At 61.2% G+C, this 18093-nt stretch overlaps 2 protein-coding genes across 2 annotated transcripts; both read right to left on the reverse strand.

The window, feature by feature from the left end:
* Window positions 1-12286: 12286 nt before the first annotated feature.
* Window positions 12287-13284, reverse strand: LOC133263528 (uncharacterized). The gene is made up of 2 exons (XM_061443318.1): window positions 13064-13284; window positions 12287-12392 (listed from the first exon to the last, which is right to left on the reverse strand). The coding sequence occupies exons 1-2, from the start codon at window positions 13245-13247 to the stop codon at window positions 12301-12303; spliced, it is 276 nt and encodes a 91-aa protein (XP_061299302.1). The 5' UTR covers window positions 13248-13284; the 3' UTR covers window positions 12287-12300.
* Window positions 13285-13941: 657 nt separating this feature from the next.
* Window positions 13942-17765, reverse strand: TESPA1 (thymocyte expressed, positive selection associated 1). Its single transcript, XM_061443346.1, is given in 8 exon segments — window positions 13942-14669; window positions 14767-14869; window positions 14871-14976; window positions 15085-15147; window positions 15861-15897; window positions 16058-16111; window positions 16254-16303; window positions 17494-17765. Coding segments are annotated over 8 exon segments (1413 nt in total).
* Between the last annotated feature and the right edge of the window lie 328 nt (window positions 17766-18093).

Genomic DNA, 18093 nt, shown 5'->3' on the forward strand with positions numbered 1-18093 from the left:
GGATATAAAGGAGGTTTGGTGGGATATAAAGGTGGTTTGATGGGATGGAAGGTGGTTTGGTGGGATTTAAAGGTGGCTTGGTGGGATATAAAGGAGGTCTGATAGGATATAAAAGAGGTTTGGTGGGATATAAAGGTGGTTTGGTGGAATGGAAGGGGGTTGGGTGGGATATAAAGGAGGTTTGGTTGAATGGGAAGAGGTTTGGATCTCATCTTGCATGAGAGCAGAGCTGGGATGGTTTCCATCACTCCTGGTCATGCTTCCAGGTAAACACAAGGCAGGACAGGATGGGATGAATGGGATGGGATGGGATGGGTGGGATGGGATGGAATGGATGGGATGGAATGAATGGGATGGGATGGGATGGGATGGGATGGGATGGGACAGGATGAATAGGGTGGGATAAATAGGGTGGGATGAATAGGATGGGATGGGATGGATGGGATGGGATGGGATGGATAGAATGGGATGGAATGGGATGGGATGGATTGGATGGGGTGCAATGGCACGGGTTGCAATGGGATGGATGGGATGGAATGGGATGGATGGAATGGGATGGATGGGCTGAGATAGACAGGACATGCAGCAGGTCAGGGTTTGCTTTATTGATGCCTTTGGAGCGTTGCGGGTTCAGAAGAGGCGTGGGAGGAACTGGGAATCAACCGGACCCAGCAGCACGGAGCTGGTGCAGAGCAAGGAGGGCTTGGGATGAGGAGGGGACACATCCTGATCCCCACGGAGCACCTGGGGGGGACCCAAAGGGAGGAGGAGCCGGGCCTGGGGCTCCAATGGCACCAAAGAGGGCTCCAGGTGAGCCAATGAGACACAGGGGGTGTGGAGGGGAACGGGAAGGGATGAGGGGAGGGTTTATGGGATGTAAAGGGGGTTTGGTGGGGTGGGAGGTGGGTTTATGGGATGTAAAGGGGGTTTGGTGGGGTGGAAGGGACTTACCATGCATCTCAGGCGTCATCTGGAGGAGAGAGCACCACAGAGGTGAGACCTGGCCCAGTCCCATCAGCACCCACCCCAGGGCATCCCCACCAGCACCCATCCCAGAGGGGTGCGGAGGAGCGGGGGCCACGGCAGAGCCCCCATTGCCCCCCATCCCCTGCTCACCCGATCAATCCGTTGCTCAGCTGCCTCACGAGATCATCCATTAATTTCAGGAGCCGGAAAACTTCTCCTTTATCAGCACTTCCAGCATCTACATTGGGGTGCACTGGGGTGACCGGAGCACCCTGGGGTGCTCCTCATCCCATCCATGGTGCATCCCACCCACCAAAACCAGTGTTCCCAATGCCTGGAACCATGTCCTGCCCCAGTGGCCAAGGCCACCATCCCCTTCCCTGTCCCCAAAGGAGGGCAGGAGCTGCTCAATCCCATGTGGGTCTAAGAGGGATGCGGGAGCATCCTCAGGCACCACCAGCATCCCCAGCTCCAGAGTCCCAAAGATGCCCTGCAGGGCTCGGGGTCTGGGGGGGTCTCACCCCATGGTGAGAAGGATCCACACTGGAGACCCCAAACTCACAGATGCTCGTGGGGGTCGTCCCGTCAAGAGGAGCTGTGGGAAGAAGAGACCCCGTCACACACCTCTATGGGGCATCGGGAGCCCCCATTCCGGACCCCACGGGGACCACCCCATCGGCACCCCATAGGGATGGGCCCCACTCACCACCCACAGCCAGGCTGCAGCAGAGCCCGGCCAGCAGCAGGATGAGCCCGAGCTTCATGGTGCCAGAGGGATGCGGAGCGCAGGAGGCACCGGGGAATGAGCTGGGATGGGCTGGGATGGGCTCGGGGCCTTATGAAGGCAGCGGGGCCAATGGGATGGAGCTCGGGGTATTCCAGGGCTGGGAATGTGCCTGTTCCCGGGCACCCGGCCAGGGGTTGGATTAGAGGGGATTAACCCTGATCCCCTCCGGGCACAGCAACGGCCCCAGTGCCAGCCCCAGTGCACCCAAACAAACCCCAGTGCACCCAAACCAACCCCAGTGCACCCAAACCAGCCCCAGAGCACCCAAACCAACCCCAGTGCACCCAAACCAACCCAAATGCACCCAAACCAACCCCAATGCACCCAAACCAACCTCAGAGCACCCAAACCAACCCCAATGCACCCAAACCAACCCCAATGCACCCAAACCAACCCCAATGCACCCAAACCAACCCCAGTGCACCCAAACCAACCCCAGTGCACCCAAACCAGCCCCAGAGCACCCAAACCAGCCCCAGTGCACCCAAACCAACCCCAGTGCACCCAAACCAGCCCCAGAGCACCCAAACCAGCCCCAGAGCACCCAAACCAGCCCCAGAGCACCCAAACCAGCCCCAGAGCACCCAAACCAACCCCAGAACACCCAAACCAACCCCAGTGCACCCAAACCAACCCCAATGCACCCAAACCAACCCCAAGGCACTCTCACAGGAAAGAATTTCCTCCTTAGATCCAATCTAAACTTCCCCTGTTTCAGTTTGAACCCGTTACCCCTTGTCCTGTCACTGCAGTCCCTAATGAAGAGTCCCTCCCCAGCATCCCTATAGGCCCCCTTCAGATACTGGAGCTCCTGGGACAAGAAGGTCCTGATGGACCAACAAACCCCAGCACTTCCCTATGGAGAGCAGCCAAAGATGGGATTATCCTGGCTTAGCCCCACAGCCCCTCGGGCTCCCACAGCCCAACCATGGGTCCTGAACAGGGGGGGATATTCCCAACGTGCCAGGGATGCTCCGTGCTGGCTCCTGCTGCCCACGGATGAGCTTCATCCACATCCCTGCTGCTCTAGAGGGGACCCCCCAAGCCGGGATGCTCCTGCTCCTATGGAGCCCTCCTGGGCCTTCATCCCAGAAACAGAGCCTGGGCATTGGGTGCAGCCCGATGGGGATTCCAGAAGCCTTCGGCTCCATCCTCGGAGCACGCCTGGAGCTCAGGGTGCCCCATCCCCGGGGACACTTGAGACCATCCCCATCCCAGTGGGGAAGAGACCGGGACGAGGCTCCAAACCTTGGTCGATGGGGACCAAAGCGCTGGCGGCACCGGGCTGCATGGGGCCACCTTCATCCAGCTTCACCGCTGAGCCCAAAGAGCAAGGGTTTCATCCCAACGCAGGGAAAGCGAAGCCCTCGGTGCTCCCGAGCCCGGTTTGAACGCGGCGATGGCCGAATGCGATGGGATGGAGCAAACCCCAGCGGCGCAGCGCCAGGAGGAGGTGTTCCCACACTGGGGCTTGGCTGCTCTCTCCCCAGAGCGCTTGGAGCACCCCACAGCCCGCATCCGGGTGCTGCAATCCTGCCCCGGGAGCTTCCCCTCACCCCCTTTCCCCCCTCCCCTCCCCGCAATGGATGGGATGCTCTGAGGACCAGGATCCAAGCAGGATACGAGGCACAAATCCTCCCTCGGGCACCGGGCACGGGAACCCCATGGAGCCGTTCCCTGACCTCCAGCCAAGAGGCGCCCAAGGGACCGGGTGGTGATTTAGGGGCGCAGCGCTCAATGGGGAGCTCCGGGCTCTTGCTGGGATGCTCCCGACCCCCCGTCCTGCGGGATTCCCATTGGAATCAAGGGCTCAGGCCCCTGCGGAGCGCGGGACTTGCGGGATGAGCAGCGCGGAGCCGGTGCCAGCGGAGCCGGCTTGGATGCAGCCCTCGGCAGGGATGAGGTGGCTGAGGTGTGGGAGCAGCTTCCCACGGGAGGCAGGAGCTGCCTGGGAGGCTGGGAATGGGCCAGGAGCTGCAGACGTGGTTCTGCAGCTGGGAACGGGCTTGGTGGGGGCTCCTGGCCACTGCCGGCAGCGCCCATCCACAGCCAGCAGAGCCCCATTCACTGCTAACAGCGCCCATCCACAGCCAGCAGAGCCCCATTCACTGCTAACAGCGCCCATCCACAGACAGCAGAGCCCCATTCACTGCTAACAGCGCCCATCCACAGCCAGCAGAGCCCCATTCACTGCTAACAGCGCCCCATCCACTCCTGACAGCGCCCATCCACTCCTAACAGCGCCCCATCCACTCCTAACAGCACCCCATCCACTCCTGACAGTGCCCCATTCACTCCTAATAGCACCCCATCCACTCCTGACAGTGCCCCATTCACTCCTAATAGCACCCCATCCACACCAGCATCACCCCATCCACCCCACCATCACCCCATCCACACCAGCATCGCCCCATCCACACCAACATCACCCCATCCGCACCAGCATCACCCCATCCACCCCACCATCACCCCATCCACACCAATACCACACCATTCACTCCTAGCAGCACCCCAGGCCAGGTTGGAGCACCCTGCCCCAGTGGAAGGTGCCCATGCCAAAGGCAGGGGCTGGAGCTGGATGCTCTTTAGGTTCCCTTCATCCAAACCAATTCCATGACCCCATCCTTCCCGGCCTCCTAGGGCCCATCCCTGCTTCCCCCCACACCAGGTCCATGCTGTTGCCACCTCCACAGACCTTTCCTGTGGATCCACCTCAACCTTTTCCCCCTGTTTCCAGCCTGATCTGAGAGCAGCCATGCGGATCCCTCCCTCAGCGCCGGGTCGTGCCCGGCTGCTCCATCACTGGGGATGCTGATGGGAGGCTGCCATGGGGTCATGGAATAGACCAGGGTGAAAAAGACCTTTAAGAGCCTCAGGTTTGGGTGCACTGGGGCTGGTTTGGGTGCACTGGGGCTGGTTTGGGTGCTCTGGGGTTGGTTTGGGGGCTCTGGGGTTGGTTTGGGTGCACTGGGGCTGGTTTGGGTGCACTGGGGCTGGTTTGGGGGCTCTGGGGTTGGTTTGGGTGCACTGGGGCTGGTTTGGGTGCACTGGGGCTGGTTTGGGTGCTCTGGGGTTGGTTTGGGTGCATTGGGGCTGGTTTGGGTACATTGGGGCTGGTTTGGGTGCTCTGGGGCTGATTTGGGTGCACTGGGGCTGGTTTGGGTGCTCTGGGGCTGGTTTGGGTGCACTGGGGTTGGTTTGGGTGCACTGGGTCTGGTTTGGGTGCTCTGGGGCTGGTTTGGGTGCACTGGGGTTGGTTTGGGTGCTCTGGGGCTGGTTTGGGTGCATTGGGGCTGGCACTGGGGCCGTTGCTGTGCCCAGAGGGGATCAGGGTTAATCCCCTCTAATCCAGCCCCTGGCCGGGTGCCCGGGAACAGGCACATTCCCAGCCCTGGAATACCCCGAGCTCCATCCCATTGGCCCCGCTGCCTTCATAAGGCCCCGAGCCCATCCCAGCCCATCCCAGCTCATTCTCCGGTGCCTCCTGCGCTCCTCATCCCTCTGGCACCATGAAGCTCGGGCTCATCCTGCTGCTGGCCGGGCTCTGCTGCAGCCTGGCTGTGGGTGGTGAGTGGGGCCCATCCCTATGGGGTGCCGATGGGGTGGTCCCCGTGGGGTCCGGAATGGGGGGTCCCGATGCCCCATAGAGGTGTGTGACGGGGTCTCTTCTTCCCACAGCTCCTCTTGATGGGACGACCCCCACGAGCATCTGTGAGTTTGGGGTCTCCAGTGTGGATCCTTCTCACCATGGGGTGAGACCCCCCCAGACCCCGAGCCCTGCAGGGCATCTTTGGGACTCTGGAGCTGGGGATGCTGGCGGTGCCTGAGGATGCTCCCGCATCCCTCTTAGACCCACATGGGATTGAGCAGCTCCTGCCCCCCTTAGGGGACAGGGAAGGGGATGGTGGCCTTGGCCACTGGGGCAGGACATGGTTCCAGGCATCGGGAACACTGGTTTTGGTGGGTGGGATGCACCATGGATGGGATGAGGAGCACCCCAGGGTGCTCCGGTCACCCCAGTGCACCCCGATGTAGATGCTGCGAGAGCCTGGGATGTGGACGGTGGAGCATTGACCCGGGTCCTGGACATAGTGGGTGATCTGGTGAGCGGCCTGAGCAGCAGCCTCTTTGGGTGAGCAGGGGATGGGGGGCAATGGGGGCTCTGCCGTGGCCCCCGCTCCTCCGCACCCCTCTGGGATGGGTGCGGGTGGGGATGCCCTGGGGTGGGTGCTGATGGGACCGGGCCAGGTCTCACCTCTGTGGTGCTCTCTCCTCCAGATGACGCCTGAGATGCATGGTAAGTCCCTTCCATCCCACCAAACCCCCTTTACATCCCATAAACCCACCTCCCACCCCACCAAACCCCCTTTACACCCCATAAACCCACCTCCCACCCCACCAAACCCCCTTTACACCCCATAAACCCACCTCCCACCCCACCAAACCCCTTTACATCCCATAAACCCACCTCCCACCCCACCAAACCCCCTTTACACCCCATAAACCCACCTCCCACCCCACCAAACCCCCTTTACACCCCATAAACCCACCTCCCACCCCACCAAACCCCCTTTACACCCCATAAACCCACCTCCCACCCCACCAAACCCCCTTTACATCCCATAAACCCACCTCCCACCCCACCAAACCCCCTTTACATCCCATAAACCCACCTCCCACCCCACCAAACCCCCTTTACATCCCATAAACCCACCTCCCACCCCACCAAACCCCCTTTACATCCCATAAACCCACCTCCCACCCCACCAAACCCCCTTTACATCCCATAAACCCTCCCCTCATCCCTTCCCGTTCCCCTCCACACCCCCTGTGTCTCATTGGCTCACCTGGAGCCCTCTTTGGTGCCATTGGAGCCCCAGGCCCGGCTCCTCCTCCCTTTGGGTCCCCCCCAGGTGCTCCGTGGGGATCAGGATGTGTCCCCTCCTCATCCCAAGCCCTCCTTGCTCTGCACCAGCTCCGTGCTGCTGGGTCCGGTTGATTCCCAGTTCCTCCCACGCCTCTTCTGAACCCGCAACGCTCCAAAGGCATCAATAAAGCAAACCCTGACCTGCTGCATGTCCTGTCTATCTCAGCCCATCTCATCCCATCCATCCCATCCCATCCCATCCCATTCGTCCTATCCCAACCAATCCATCCATCCCATCCCATTCGTCCTATCCCAACCAATCCATCCCATCCCATCCATCCCATCCCATCCCATCCATCCCATACCATCCCATCCCATCCCATCCCATTCGTCCTATCCCAACCAATCCATCCCATCCCATCCATCCCATTGCATCCCATTGCATCCCATCCATCCCATTGCATCTCATCCATCCCAATCCCCAATCCCATCCCATCCCATCCCATCCCATCCCATCCATCCCATCCCATCTCATCCCATTCATCCCATCCATCCCATCCCATCCCATCCCATCCATCCCACCCCATCCGATCCGTCCCATCCCAACCAGTCCATCCCATCTCATCCATCCCATTGCATCCCATTGCATCCCATCCATCCCATCCCATCTAATCCGCCCCATCCCATTCATCCCATCCCATCCCATCCATCCCATCCAATCCCATGCATCCCATCCCATCCCATCCCATCCCATCCATCCCATCCAATCCATCCCATTCATCCCATCCAGTCCTGCCTGTTGTTTGCCTGGAAGCATGACCATCCCACCAAACCACTTTACATCCCAACAAACACCCTTTATATCCCACCAAACCACCCTCCATCCCACCAAACCTCCTTTAGTGGAATGGTTTGGGTTGGAAAGGACCTGAAGCTCACCCAGTTCCACCCCCTGCCAAGGGCAGGGACACCTCACCCTAAACCAGGTCACCCAAGGCCTCGTCCAACCTGGTCTTGAACACTGCCAGGGATGGAGCATTCCCAACCTCCCTGGGCAACCCATTCCAGTGCCTCAGCACCCAAACCAGCCCCAGAGCACCCAAACCAACCCCAATGCACCCAAACCAGCCCCAGAGCACCCAAACCAGCCCAAATGCACCCAAACCAGCCCCAGAGCACCCAAACCAACCCCAATGCACCCAAACCAGCCCCAGAGCACCCAAACCAACCCCAATGCACCCAAACCAGCCCCAGAGCACCCAAACCAGCCCAATGCACCCAAACCAACCCCAGTGCACCCAAACCAGCCCCAATGCTGGATGTGGATGGGGTGATGCTGGATGTGGATGGAGTGATGCTGGGGTGAATGGGGTGATGCTGGGGTCGATGGGGTGCTATCAGGAGTGAACAGGGTGATACTGGATATGGATGGGGTAATGTTAGGGTTGATAAGGTGCTATCAGGAGTGCATGGGGTGCGATTAGGAGTGAATAGGGTGCTGTTAGCAGTGGATGGGGTGCTGTTAGGAGTGAATGGGGCGCTATTAGGAGTGGATGGGGTGCTGTTAGGAGTGAATGGGGCGCTGTTAGGAGTGGATGGGGTGCTGTTAGGAGTGGATGGGGTGCTGTTAGGAGTGAATGGGGCGCTATTAGGAGTGGATGGGGTGCTGTTAGGAGTGGATGGGGTGCTGTTAGGAGCGAATGGGGCGCTGTTAGGAGTGAATGGGGCACTGTTAGGAGCGAATGGGGCGCTGTTAGCAGTGAATGGGGCTCTGCTGTCTGTGGATGGGCGCTGTTAGGAGTGGATGGGGCGCTGTTAGGAGTGGATGGGGCTCTGCTGGCTGTGGATGGGGCACTGTTAGGAGTGGATGGGGCTCTGCTGGCTGTGGATGGGCGCTGCCGGCAGTGGCCAGGAGCCCCCACCAAGCCCGTTCCCAGCTGCAGAACCACGTCTGCAGCTCCTGGCCCATTCCCAGCCTCCCAGGCAGCTCCTGCCTCCCGTGGGAAGCTGCTCCCACACCTCAGCCACCTCATCCCTGCCGAGGGCTGCATCCAAGCCGGCTCCGCTGGCACCGGCTCCGCGCTGCTCATCCCGCAAGTCCCGCGCTCCGCAGGGGCCTGAGCCCTTGATTCCAATGGGAATCCCGCAGGACGGGGGGTCGGGAGCATCCCAGCAAGAGCCCGGAGCTCCCCATTGAGCGCTGCGCCCCTAAATCACCACCCGGTCCCTTGGGCGCCTCTTGGCTGGAGGTCAGGGAACGGCTCCATGGGGTTCCCGTGCCCGGTGCCCGAGGGAGGATTTGTGCCTCGTATCCTGCTTGGATCCTGGTCCTCAGAGCATCCCATTCATTGCGGGGAGGGGAGGGGGGAAAGGGGGTGAGGGGAAGCTCCCGGGGCAGGATTGCAGCACCCGGATGCGGGCTGTGGGGTGCTCCAAGCGCTCTGGGGAGAGAGCAGCCAAGCCCCAGTGTGGGAACACCTCCTCCTGGCGCTGCGCCGCTGGGGTTTGCTCCATCCCATCGCATTCGGCCATCGCCGCGTTCAAACCGGGCTCGGGAGCACCGGGGGCTTCGCTTTCCCTGCGTTGGGATGAAACCCTTGCTCTTTGGGCTCAGCGGTGAAGCTGGATGAAGGTGGCCCCATGCAGCCCGGTGCCGCCAGCGCTTTGGTCCCCATCGACCAAGGTTTGGAGCCTCGTCCCGGTCTCTTCCCCACTGGGATGGGGATGGTCTCAAGTGTCCCCGGGGATGGGGCACCCTGAGCTCCAGGCGTGCTCCGAGGATGGAGCCGAAGGCTTCTGGAATCCCCATCGGGCTGCACCCAATGCCCAGGCTCTGTTTCTGGGATGAAGGCCCAGGAGGGCTCCATAGGAGCAGGAGCATCCCGGCTTGCGGGTCCCCTCTAGAGCAGCAGGGATGTGGATGAAGCTCATCCGTGGGCAGCAGGAGCCAGCACGGAGCATCCCTGGCACGTTGGGAATATCCCCCCCTGTTCAGGACCCCACCATGGGGTTGGGCTCTGGGAGCCCGAGGGGCTGTGGGGCTAAGCCAGGATAATCCCATCTTTGGCTGCTCTCCATAGGGAAGTGCTGGGGTTTGTTGGTCCATCCTGTCCCCTGCCCTGGGGCCATCAGAGCGGAGGCTCCTGGACCAGGGGACCAGGAGAGGATGAGGGACCACAGTGGTGCTGGCTCCTTGCTGAGGTTATGGGGCGCTTCTCCCCATCCCTGCATGGGTTTAGGGGGCCAGGAACGGATCTGGACCTTGATGTGGTCCAAAGGGGGCTGATGTCCATGGGGATGGGGCCCACGTCATTGGGGACAAAAGGCACCGATGGCGGCAGCAGCAGCACGGGAGGGGTTAAGGAATGGAGCCAGCATCACCTCCGTGTGGTTTCCTTCTGGTGCCCACATCCCATGGGGCAGATGAGGAGCGTGGAGCCCATGAGATACGGGACAGGAAGGGGAAGAACCAGGAAGTCACGAGATGCCCCATAAGGAAACAAGAGGGAGGCGTAGGAGAGGCCTGAAGATGGAGAAGCCAAACACGAATCCATGAGCCCTTGAGCTGGGATGGGCCGTGGGGTCCATAGGGCTGGATCCCCCCATCCAGGGATGGAGGCAGCCACAGTCCTTTGGGAGCTTTATTTCACCCAACAGATCCCATTCCTAGTGTCACACGGGTGACCAAAGTGCAAGTGGTGTCCCAAGAGCCAGGGCTGGGTTTGGGGACATGTCCATGGGGATGGGGGCACGTCCATGGGGATGGGGGCACGTCCATGGGGATCAGGATGGGGATACATCAATGGGAATGGGGACACGTCCATGGGGTTGGGGATGGGGATATGTCCATGGTGATGGATACATGTCCATGGGGATGGGGGCACGTCCAGGAGGATGGGGGCACATCCATGGGGATGAGGGCATGTCCATGGGGATGGGGGCACGTCCATGGGGATGAGGGCACGTCCATGGGGATGGGGCATATCCATGGGGATCAGGATGGGGATACATCAATGGGAATGGGGACACGTCCATGGGGATGGGGACATGTCCATGGGGATGGGAGAACGTCCATGGGGATGGGGACATGTCCATGGGGATGGGGACATGTCCATGGGGATAGGGAAGGAGACACGTCCATGGGGATGGGGACACGTCCATGGGGATGGGAGAACATCCATGGGGATGGGGACATGTCCATGGGGATGGGGACACGTCCATGGGGATGGGGATATGTCCATGGTCATGGATACATGTCCATGGGGATGGGGATGGGGACACATCCATGGTGATGGATACATGTCCATGGGGGTGGGGATGGGGACACGCCAATGGGAATGGGGACACGTCTATGGGGATGGAGATGGTTACATGTCTATGGTAATGGGGACATGTCCATGGGGATGGGGATGGAGACACGTCTATGGGGGTGGGACACGTCCATGGGGTTGGGGATGGGAATATGTCCATGGGGATGGGGACACGTCCATGAGGTTGGGGATGGAGACACATCTATGGGGATGGAGATGGTTACATGTCTATGGTAATGGGGACATGTCCATGGGGATGGGGATGGAGACACGTCTATGGGGATGGAGACACGTCTATGGGGATGGAGACACGTCTATGGGGATGGGGATGGAGACACGTCTATGGGGATGGAGACACGTCTATGGGGATGGAGACACGTCTATGGGGATGGGGATGGAGACATGTCTATGGGGATGGAGACACGTCTATGGGGATGGGGATGGAGACACGTCTATGGGGATGGAGACACGTCTATGGGGATGGAGACACGTCTATGGGGATGGAGACACGTCTATGGGGATGGAGACACGTCTATGGGGATGGGGACATCCCCTGGCCCTGACCCAGCCCTGGCAAAAGTCCTGAGTCAAAAGGAATTCGGTGCCAAACACACACACGTGTACACATGTACATACACACACACGTGTACACATGTACATACACACACGTGTACACATGTATATATACACACACGTGCACACACACACGTGTACACATGTACATACACACACGTGTACACATGTACATACACACACACACACACGTGCACACACACACACGTGCACACACACACACGTGTACACACACACACACGTGCACACACACACACACACGTGCACACACACACACGTGTACACACACACACACGTGCACACACACACACACACGTGCACACACACACACGTGTACACACACACACACGTGCACACACACACACACACGTGCACACACACACACGTGCACACACACACACACACGTGCACACACACACACGTGTACACACACACACACGTGCACACACACACACACACGTGTACACACACACACACACACGTGCACACACACACACGTGTACACACACACACACGTGCACACACACACACACGTGCACACACACACACACGTGTACACACGCACACACACACACGTGCACACACACACACGTGCACACACACACACACGTGCACACACACACACACGTGCACACACACACACGTGCACACACACACACACGTGCACACACACACACACGTGCACACACACACACACGTGTACACCCAGTGCACGCGTGGCGGCAGTGCCAGGGTCCCTGTGGCTCCCAGCACCCAGCGGTGCCCCCGGGCCCCCCCTGGGTCCCTCTGCGGTGGCCTCAGGCCCTGGGCTGGGAGCTGAGCCCCGGCACCGCCTCCTCCCCGAAGCCGCTGCTGTCCGAGGGCCCGCTGCTGGCGGGGAGCAGGAAACCTGGGTGTGGGGCACGGGACACACGTGGGGACAGGCGGGGGGCACGGGGACAGGTGGGGACAGGTGTGGGGCGGGTATGGGGCAGGGATGGGGACATGGATGGGGACATGGGTGGGGACATGGATGGGGACATGGATGAGGCAGGTATGGGGCAGGGATGGGGACATGGATGGGGACATGGATGAGGCAGGTATGGGGCAGGTATGGGGACATGGATGGGGACATGGATGGGGACAGGTGTGGGGACATGGATGGGGACATGGATGGGGCAGGTATGGGGACAGGTATGGGGATATGTATGGGGATATGTATGGGGATATGTATGGGGATATGTATGGGGACATGTATGGGGCAGGTATGGGAACATGGATGGGGACAGGTATGGGGACATGTGGGACACGTATGGGGACACATGGGACACGTATGAGGGCACGTGGGACATGTATGGAGACACGTGCGACACATGGGGCCACGTGGGGACATGTATGGGGACACATGGGACATGTGGGACACGCATGGGGGATACATAGGACAGGTATGGGGACATGTATGGGGACACGTATGGGGACACGTGGGGCACATATGGGACATGTGGGACACACATGGGGACATGTATGGGGACCCACGGGACACGCACTGCCCTCCCATTATGGGAAACCCCCAGAACTTACTTCTGCGGATGGCAGCGGAGGGATGGAGGGACCGGATGGGTTCCTTGTGGGCATCACCATTACCACCATCATCATCATCAGTATCATCATCATCAGTATCATCATCATCATCATCATCATCATCATCATCATCATCCTCACTGACACTCAGCACCTGCAGCAGGATGGGTGAGGAGCGGCACATGTGTGTAAATCACTGCATCCCTCTCCATGCGTGTGTAAGGCATCCCCCCATCACCCTGGTACCCCTCCATCACCCTGATACCTCCCCATCACCCTGGCACCTCCCCATCACCCTGGTACCCCCCCATCACCCTGGTACCTCCCCATCACCCTGGTACCCTCCATCACCCTGGCCCCCCCCATCACCCTGGTACCCCCCCATCACCCTGGTACCCTCCCATCACCCTGGTACCTCCCCATCACCCTCGTACCTCCCCATCACCCTGGTACCCTCCCATCACCCTGGTACCTCCTCATCACCCTGATACCCCCCCATCACCCTGGTACCCCTCCCATCACCCTGGCACCCCCCCATCACCCTGGTACCCCCCATCACCCTGGTACCCTCCCATCACCCTGGTACCCCCCATCACCCTGGTACCCCTCCCATCACCCTGGTACCCCTCCATCACCCTGGTACCCCCCCATCACCCTGGTACCCCTCCATCACCCTGGTACCCCCCATCACCCTGGTACCCCTCCCATCACCTTGGTACCCCTCCATCACCCTGGTACCCCCCCATCACCCTGGTACCCCTCCATCACCCTGGTACCCCCCCATCACCCTGGCACCTCCCCATCACCCTGGTACCCCTCCATCACCCTGATACCTCCCCATCACCCTGGCACCTCCCCATCACCCTGGTACCCCTCCATCACCCTGATACCTCCCCATCACCCTCGTACCCCCCCATCACCCTGGTATCCCTCCTCACCTCCTCCACCTCAAAGGAGTCCCTGGTTGGTCCTTGGGGTGATGGGAGCATCCTCGTGTCCCTCTGCCCCCCCCATCGCTGGCCCCTGCTCCAAGCCCGGTGGCCACCAGCCCTTGGTGTGTCCGGGTGCAAGGTAGCACCCATGTGGCACCCATGGGACCCCGCTTTCCACCCCAGCCAGGTCCCATAGGAGCCAGAGCCGAAGCCGGAGTCCCCTTTGTCCCATGGCTGCTGGGGGGGGACCACCACCATCGGGGTACCCAATAACCCCCCGCTATGGGGACAGGGCAGCTCCGGGTGTCCCCATGCAGCACCAGGATGGACCCCATCCGCATCCCTTCTCCATCCTTCCAGGGCATCGCCTGCATCGCACCGGGATGGCTCCAGCCCCGGCCCCATAGCACCGGGCTGGATGGGGGGCCCCGGGGGGTTGCCTTCATCCCTTGGGGGTGCGTAGAGGCACATGGTGGCCACTGCTCTCTTCAAGCGCTGCACGGGCGAGAGGGCTCCGGGTTGGGATGTTGGGATGTGGATGTTGGGAATGTCGGGATGAGCCCTGGAGCAGCAGGAGGGGGACAGGCGCCGCACGGGGCTCCGGGACACGTAGGAGTAGAGGCAGAAGAAGGCATCGGCCGTGGTGGCCAGAGCCTGGACCTGCTGGAAGCGACCTGGGAAGGACAAAGGGAGGTGGGAAACCGGAGCCTCATTCCCAATGGGGTGAATCCCATGGGATCGGGGGGGGGGGGGGGGGCAGGCGCCGCTCACTGGCCAGCGTCAAGCAGGGATCCTCCATCTCCATGCGCCGCACTTGGGCCTTGAGGAAGAGCTGGAAGTCGATGCCCTTGGCGCGGGATGGAGCCGTGAAGAAACCGCACGGGGACCCGGGATGCGGTACCCGGCTCGCTCGGCACGAAGCCCAGCTCGGAGAGGATCTCCTCAGCATCCGCCTCCCAGCGCTCCAGCACCTCGGAGATGCTGCGGGGATGTGGGGCAGCCCCATAGGGATGAGCATCGCCAACGGGGGAGCCCAAGCACCCCTCGAAGACACCCCCACACCCACACACACCCCTCCCTAGGTTCTACCTGGAGCTGGTCTTGGTGGTGAGGCTGGAGGCCGCGCTGTGGCCCAGGCTGAGGCGTTTGGCCCTGTGGTGGGATGGGGATGGGGTGGGATGGGGTGGGGTGGGGATGGGGATGGGGATGGGGATGGGGATGGGGATGGGGATGGGGATGGGGATGGGGGTGGGATGGGATAGGGTGGGATGGGGATGGGGAGGGGATGGGGATGGGGTGGGGATGGGGTGGGGATGGGGATGGGGTGGGGATGGGGTGGGGATGGGGATGGGGTGGGGATGGGGATGGGGATGGGGTGGGGTGGGGATGGGGATGGGGATGGGGTGGGGATAGGGATGGGGTGGGGATGGGGTGGGGATGGGGATGGGGATGGGGTGGGGATGGGGTGGGGATGGGGATGGGGATGGGGTGGGGTGGGGATGGGGATGGGGATGGGGATGGGATGGGATGGGATGGGATGGGATGGGATGGGGTGGGGATGGGGATGGGGATGGGGTGGGAAGGGGTGGGATGGGGGTGGGACGAGGTGGGATGTGTATGGGATGGGGTGGGGATGGGGATGTGGTAGGGATGGGGATGGGGGTGGGATGGGGATGGGGACAAATATGGGTATGGGGATGAGCATGGGGAAGGGGATGGGGATGGGGATGGGGTGGGGATGGGGTGGGGAAGGGGATGAGAATGGGGATAGGGATGGGGATGCAGATGGGCATGATGCCAATGGGTGCATGGGGATAGTGGTCCCCAGATCCCCACCAGCCTCGACCTAGGACCCCAAACCTCACCTGCTCATGGCCTTGCTGCTCCCTGGAAGCAGGAGAGCTGGAAAAGGGGGCAGAGAGGAGCGAGATGGGGATGTGTGGGGCCACACGCATCCCACCCCATGGACACAGAGCTCGGGGGCAGCCCAGCCCCATCTCCTGCAGGAGAAGCTGCTGCTGGTGGCAATGGGAGGGCAGCGACACCCTAGGGGTGCTGGTACCTTCAGCTCCCAGGGTCAGGTCATCCTCGAAGCTGGTCCCAGTGCTTCCATACCCTGCAATGGTGTTGGATGAGATGTGGGGCCACAGGGATGGGTCCCGTGGTCCTCAAGGGCCATTCCCCTGCACCCAAGGGCTTTAGGGACACAGAGGGACCAGCGGTACCCCAGGAGAACCATGGGGACCAAGGCAACGCACCCTGGGGACCCGGCAAGCCCGGCTCCTCTGATGGGACCTCAAGGGATGACCTGGACCAGAGCAGAGCCTTGGTCACGTCACCCTGTCCAGAGGGGATGGAGGTGGGATGGGAGAGCTGGGAACAGCAGGATGGGCAGGGGGGAATGGGATGCAGGGGATGGGGAGCAAGGAGATGGGGTTTGGGCTTGGTGGGATGCTCAGAGGGGATTTAATAGGAAAAGGGGCTATGGGGCAAGGGATGCAGGGACAGGACAGGGGGATCCAATAGGAAAAGGGGTTTGGGGCAAGGGATGCAGGGACAGGACAAGGGGATCCAACAGGAAAAGGGGTTTGGGACAAGGGATGGAGGGACAGGACAGGGGGATCCAATAGGAAAAGGGGTTTCACCAAGGGTGCAGGAACAGGACAAGGGGATCCAGTAGGTAAAGGGGTTTGGGACAAGGGATGCAGGGACAGGACAGGGGGATCCAATAGGAAAAGGGGTTTAGGGCAAGGGATGCAGGGACAGGACAGGGGGATCCAATAGGAAAAGGGGTTTCACCAAGGATGCAGGAACAGGACAAGGGGATCCAGTAGGAAAAGGGGTTTGGGGCAAGGGATGCAGGGACAGGACAAGGGGATCCAGTAGGAAAAGGGGCTTTGGCCAAGGATGCAGGGACAGGACAAGGGGATCCAACAGGAAAAGGGGTTTGGGGCAAGGGATGCAGGGACAGGACAAGAGGATCCAATAGGAAAAGGGGCTTTGGCCAAGGATGCAGGAACAGGACAGGGGGATCCAATAGGAAAAGGGGTTTGGGGCAAGGGATGCAGGGACAGGACAGGGGGATCCAATAGGAAAAGGGGTTTCACCAAGGATGCAGGAACAGGACAAGGGGATCCAATAGGAAAAGGGGTTTGGGGCAAGGGATGCAGGGACAGGACAAGGGGATCCAATAGGAAAAGGGGCTTTGGCCAAGGGATGCAGGGACAGGACAGGGGGAGATTGGGATGAGCTCTTGGGCAGAATCTCTTCCCAGCGAGGGTGCTGGGCCCCTGGAATGGGCTCGCTGCAGGAGCCCCCCCTGCCCATGGTGCTTTCAGCTCCCTTCCATCCCACCCCATTCCTTGCTCCCATGGCCTCCTTCCCACCAGCACCCCTCTGCCTGCTCGGGTGCAGGCCTTCCATGAGGACCCATGAGCATCCCCCCCGCCCTTTCCCTCTCCCCACAGCACCATTCCCAGCGGGAACGCCGCCGCTCACCCGCACTCCCGCAGCCACAGCTCGATCTTCCCGTCTGCGCTTCCTGCCCTTGGGAAGGCACCGATGGGGCGCAGGGCTCGGGGCCCCCCATCCCCGGGGCATCCCCATTGACCTGCAAGGGGGCCGTGGGGCGGTTGTGGGTCGGAGTTGTCCCATGGGGCAGAGGCCGCGTCCTCGAGCGCCAGCATCGAATTCCTCCAGCTCCGGCTCTGCCGGACCCAGGCGCGGCGCCGCTGCCACGGTGAGGGGCTGAGCATGGACGTGGCCTCCATGGTCGGGGTGTCCCTATGGGAGAGGGAATGGGGGGGGGGGTGTCCATGGGGTGCTCCACAAAGGGGGGGTCTGGGTGTGGATGGGATGGGATGGGGGGGGGGGGGGGGGGGGGGGGAAGGAAGATGGGGATGGAGCTGCTGGAGCTGAGATAAGGATGAGCTGGACCAGGGGTGGGGTTGGACCTTCCTCACTGGGGAGGGGATTCCTGTCCCATCCCACCCCCATCCCCATCCCCATTCCATCCCATCCCATCCCCATCCCGTCCCCATCCTGTCCCCATCCCATCCCATTCCCATCCCCATTCCATCCCATCCCATTCCCATCCCA

The sequence above is a fragment of the Pezoporus flaviventris genome, unplaced genomic scaffold (genome assembly GCF_033815535.1).
Source record: "Pezoporus flaviventris isolate CSIRO_AGI_PZ_B2104156 unplaced genomic scaffold, CSIRO_AGI_Pfla_v1 ptg000350l, whole genome shotgun sequence".
Lineage (NCBI taxonomy): Eukaryota > Metazoa > Chordata > Aves > Psittaciformes > Psittacidae > Pezoporus > Pezoporus flaviventris.

Excerpts from the sequence above, each read along its gene's own strand:
- LOC133263528 (XM_061443318.1), bottom strand. The coding sequence starts at position 13,247 with ATGTGCCGCTCCTCACCCATCCTGCTGCAGGTGCTGAGTGTCAGTGAG. Across the intron at positions 12,393-13,063 it reads CTCCGCTGCCATCCGCAGAA|GTTTCCTGCTCCCCGCCAGC; the intron begins GTAAGTTCTGGG and ends CCCCACACCCAG.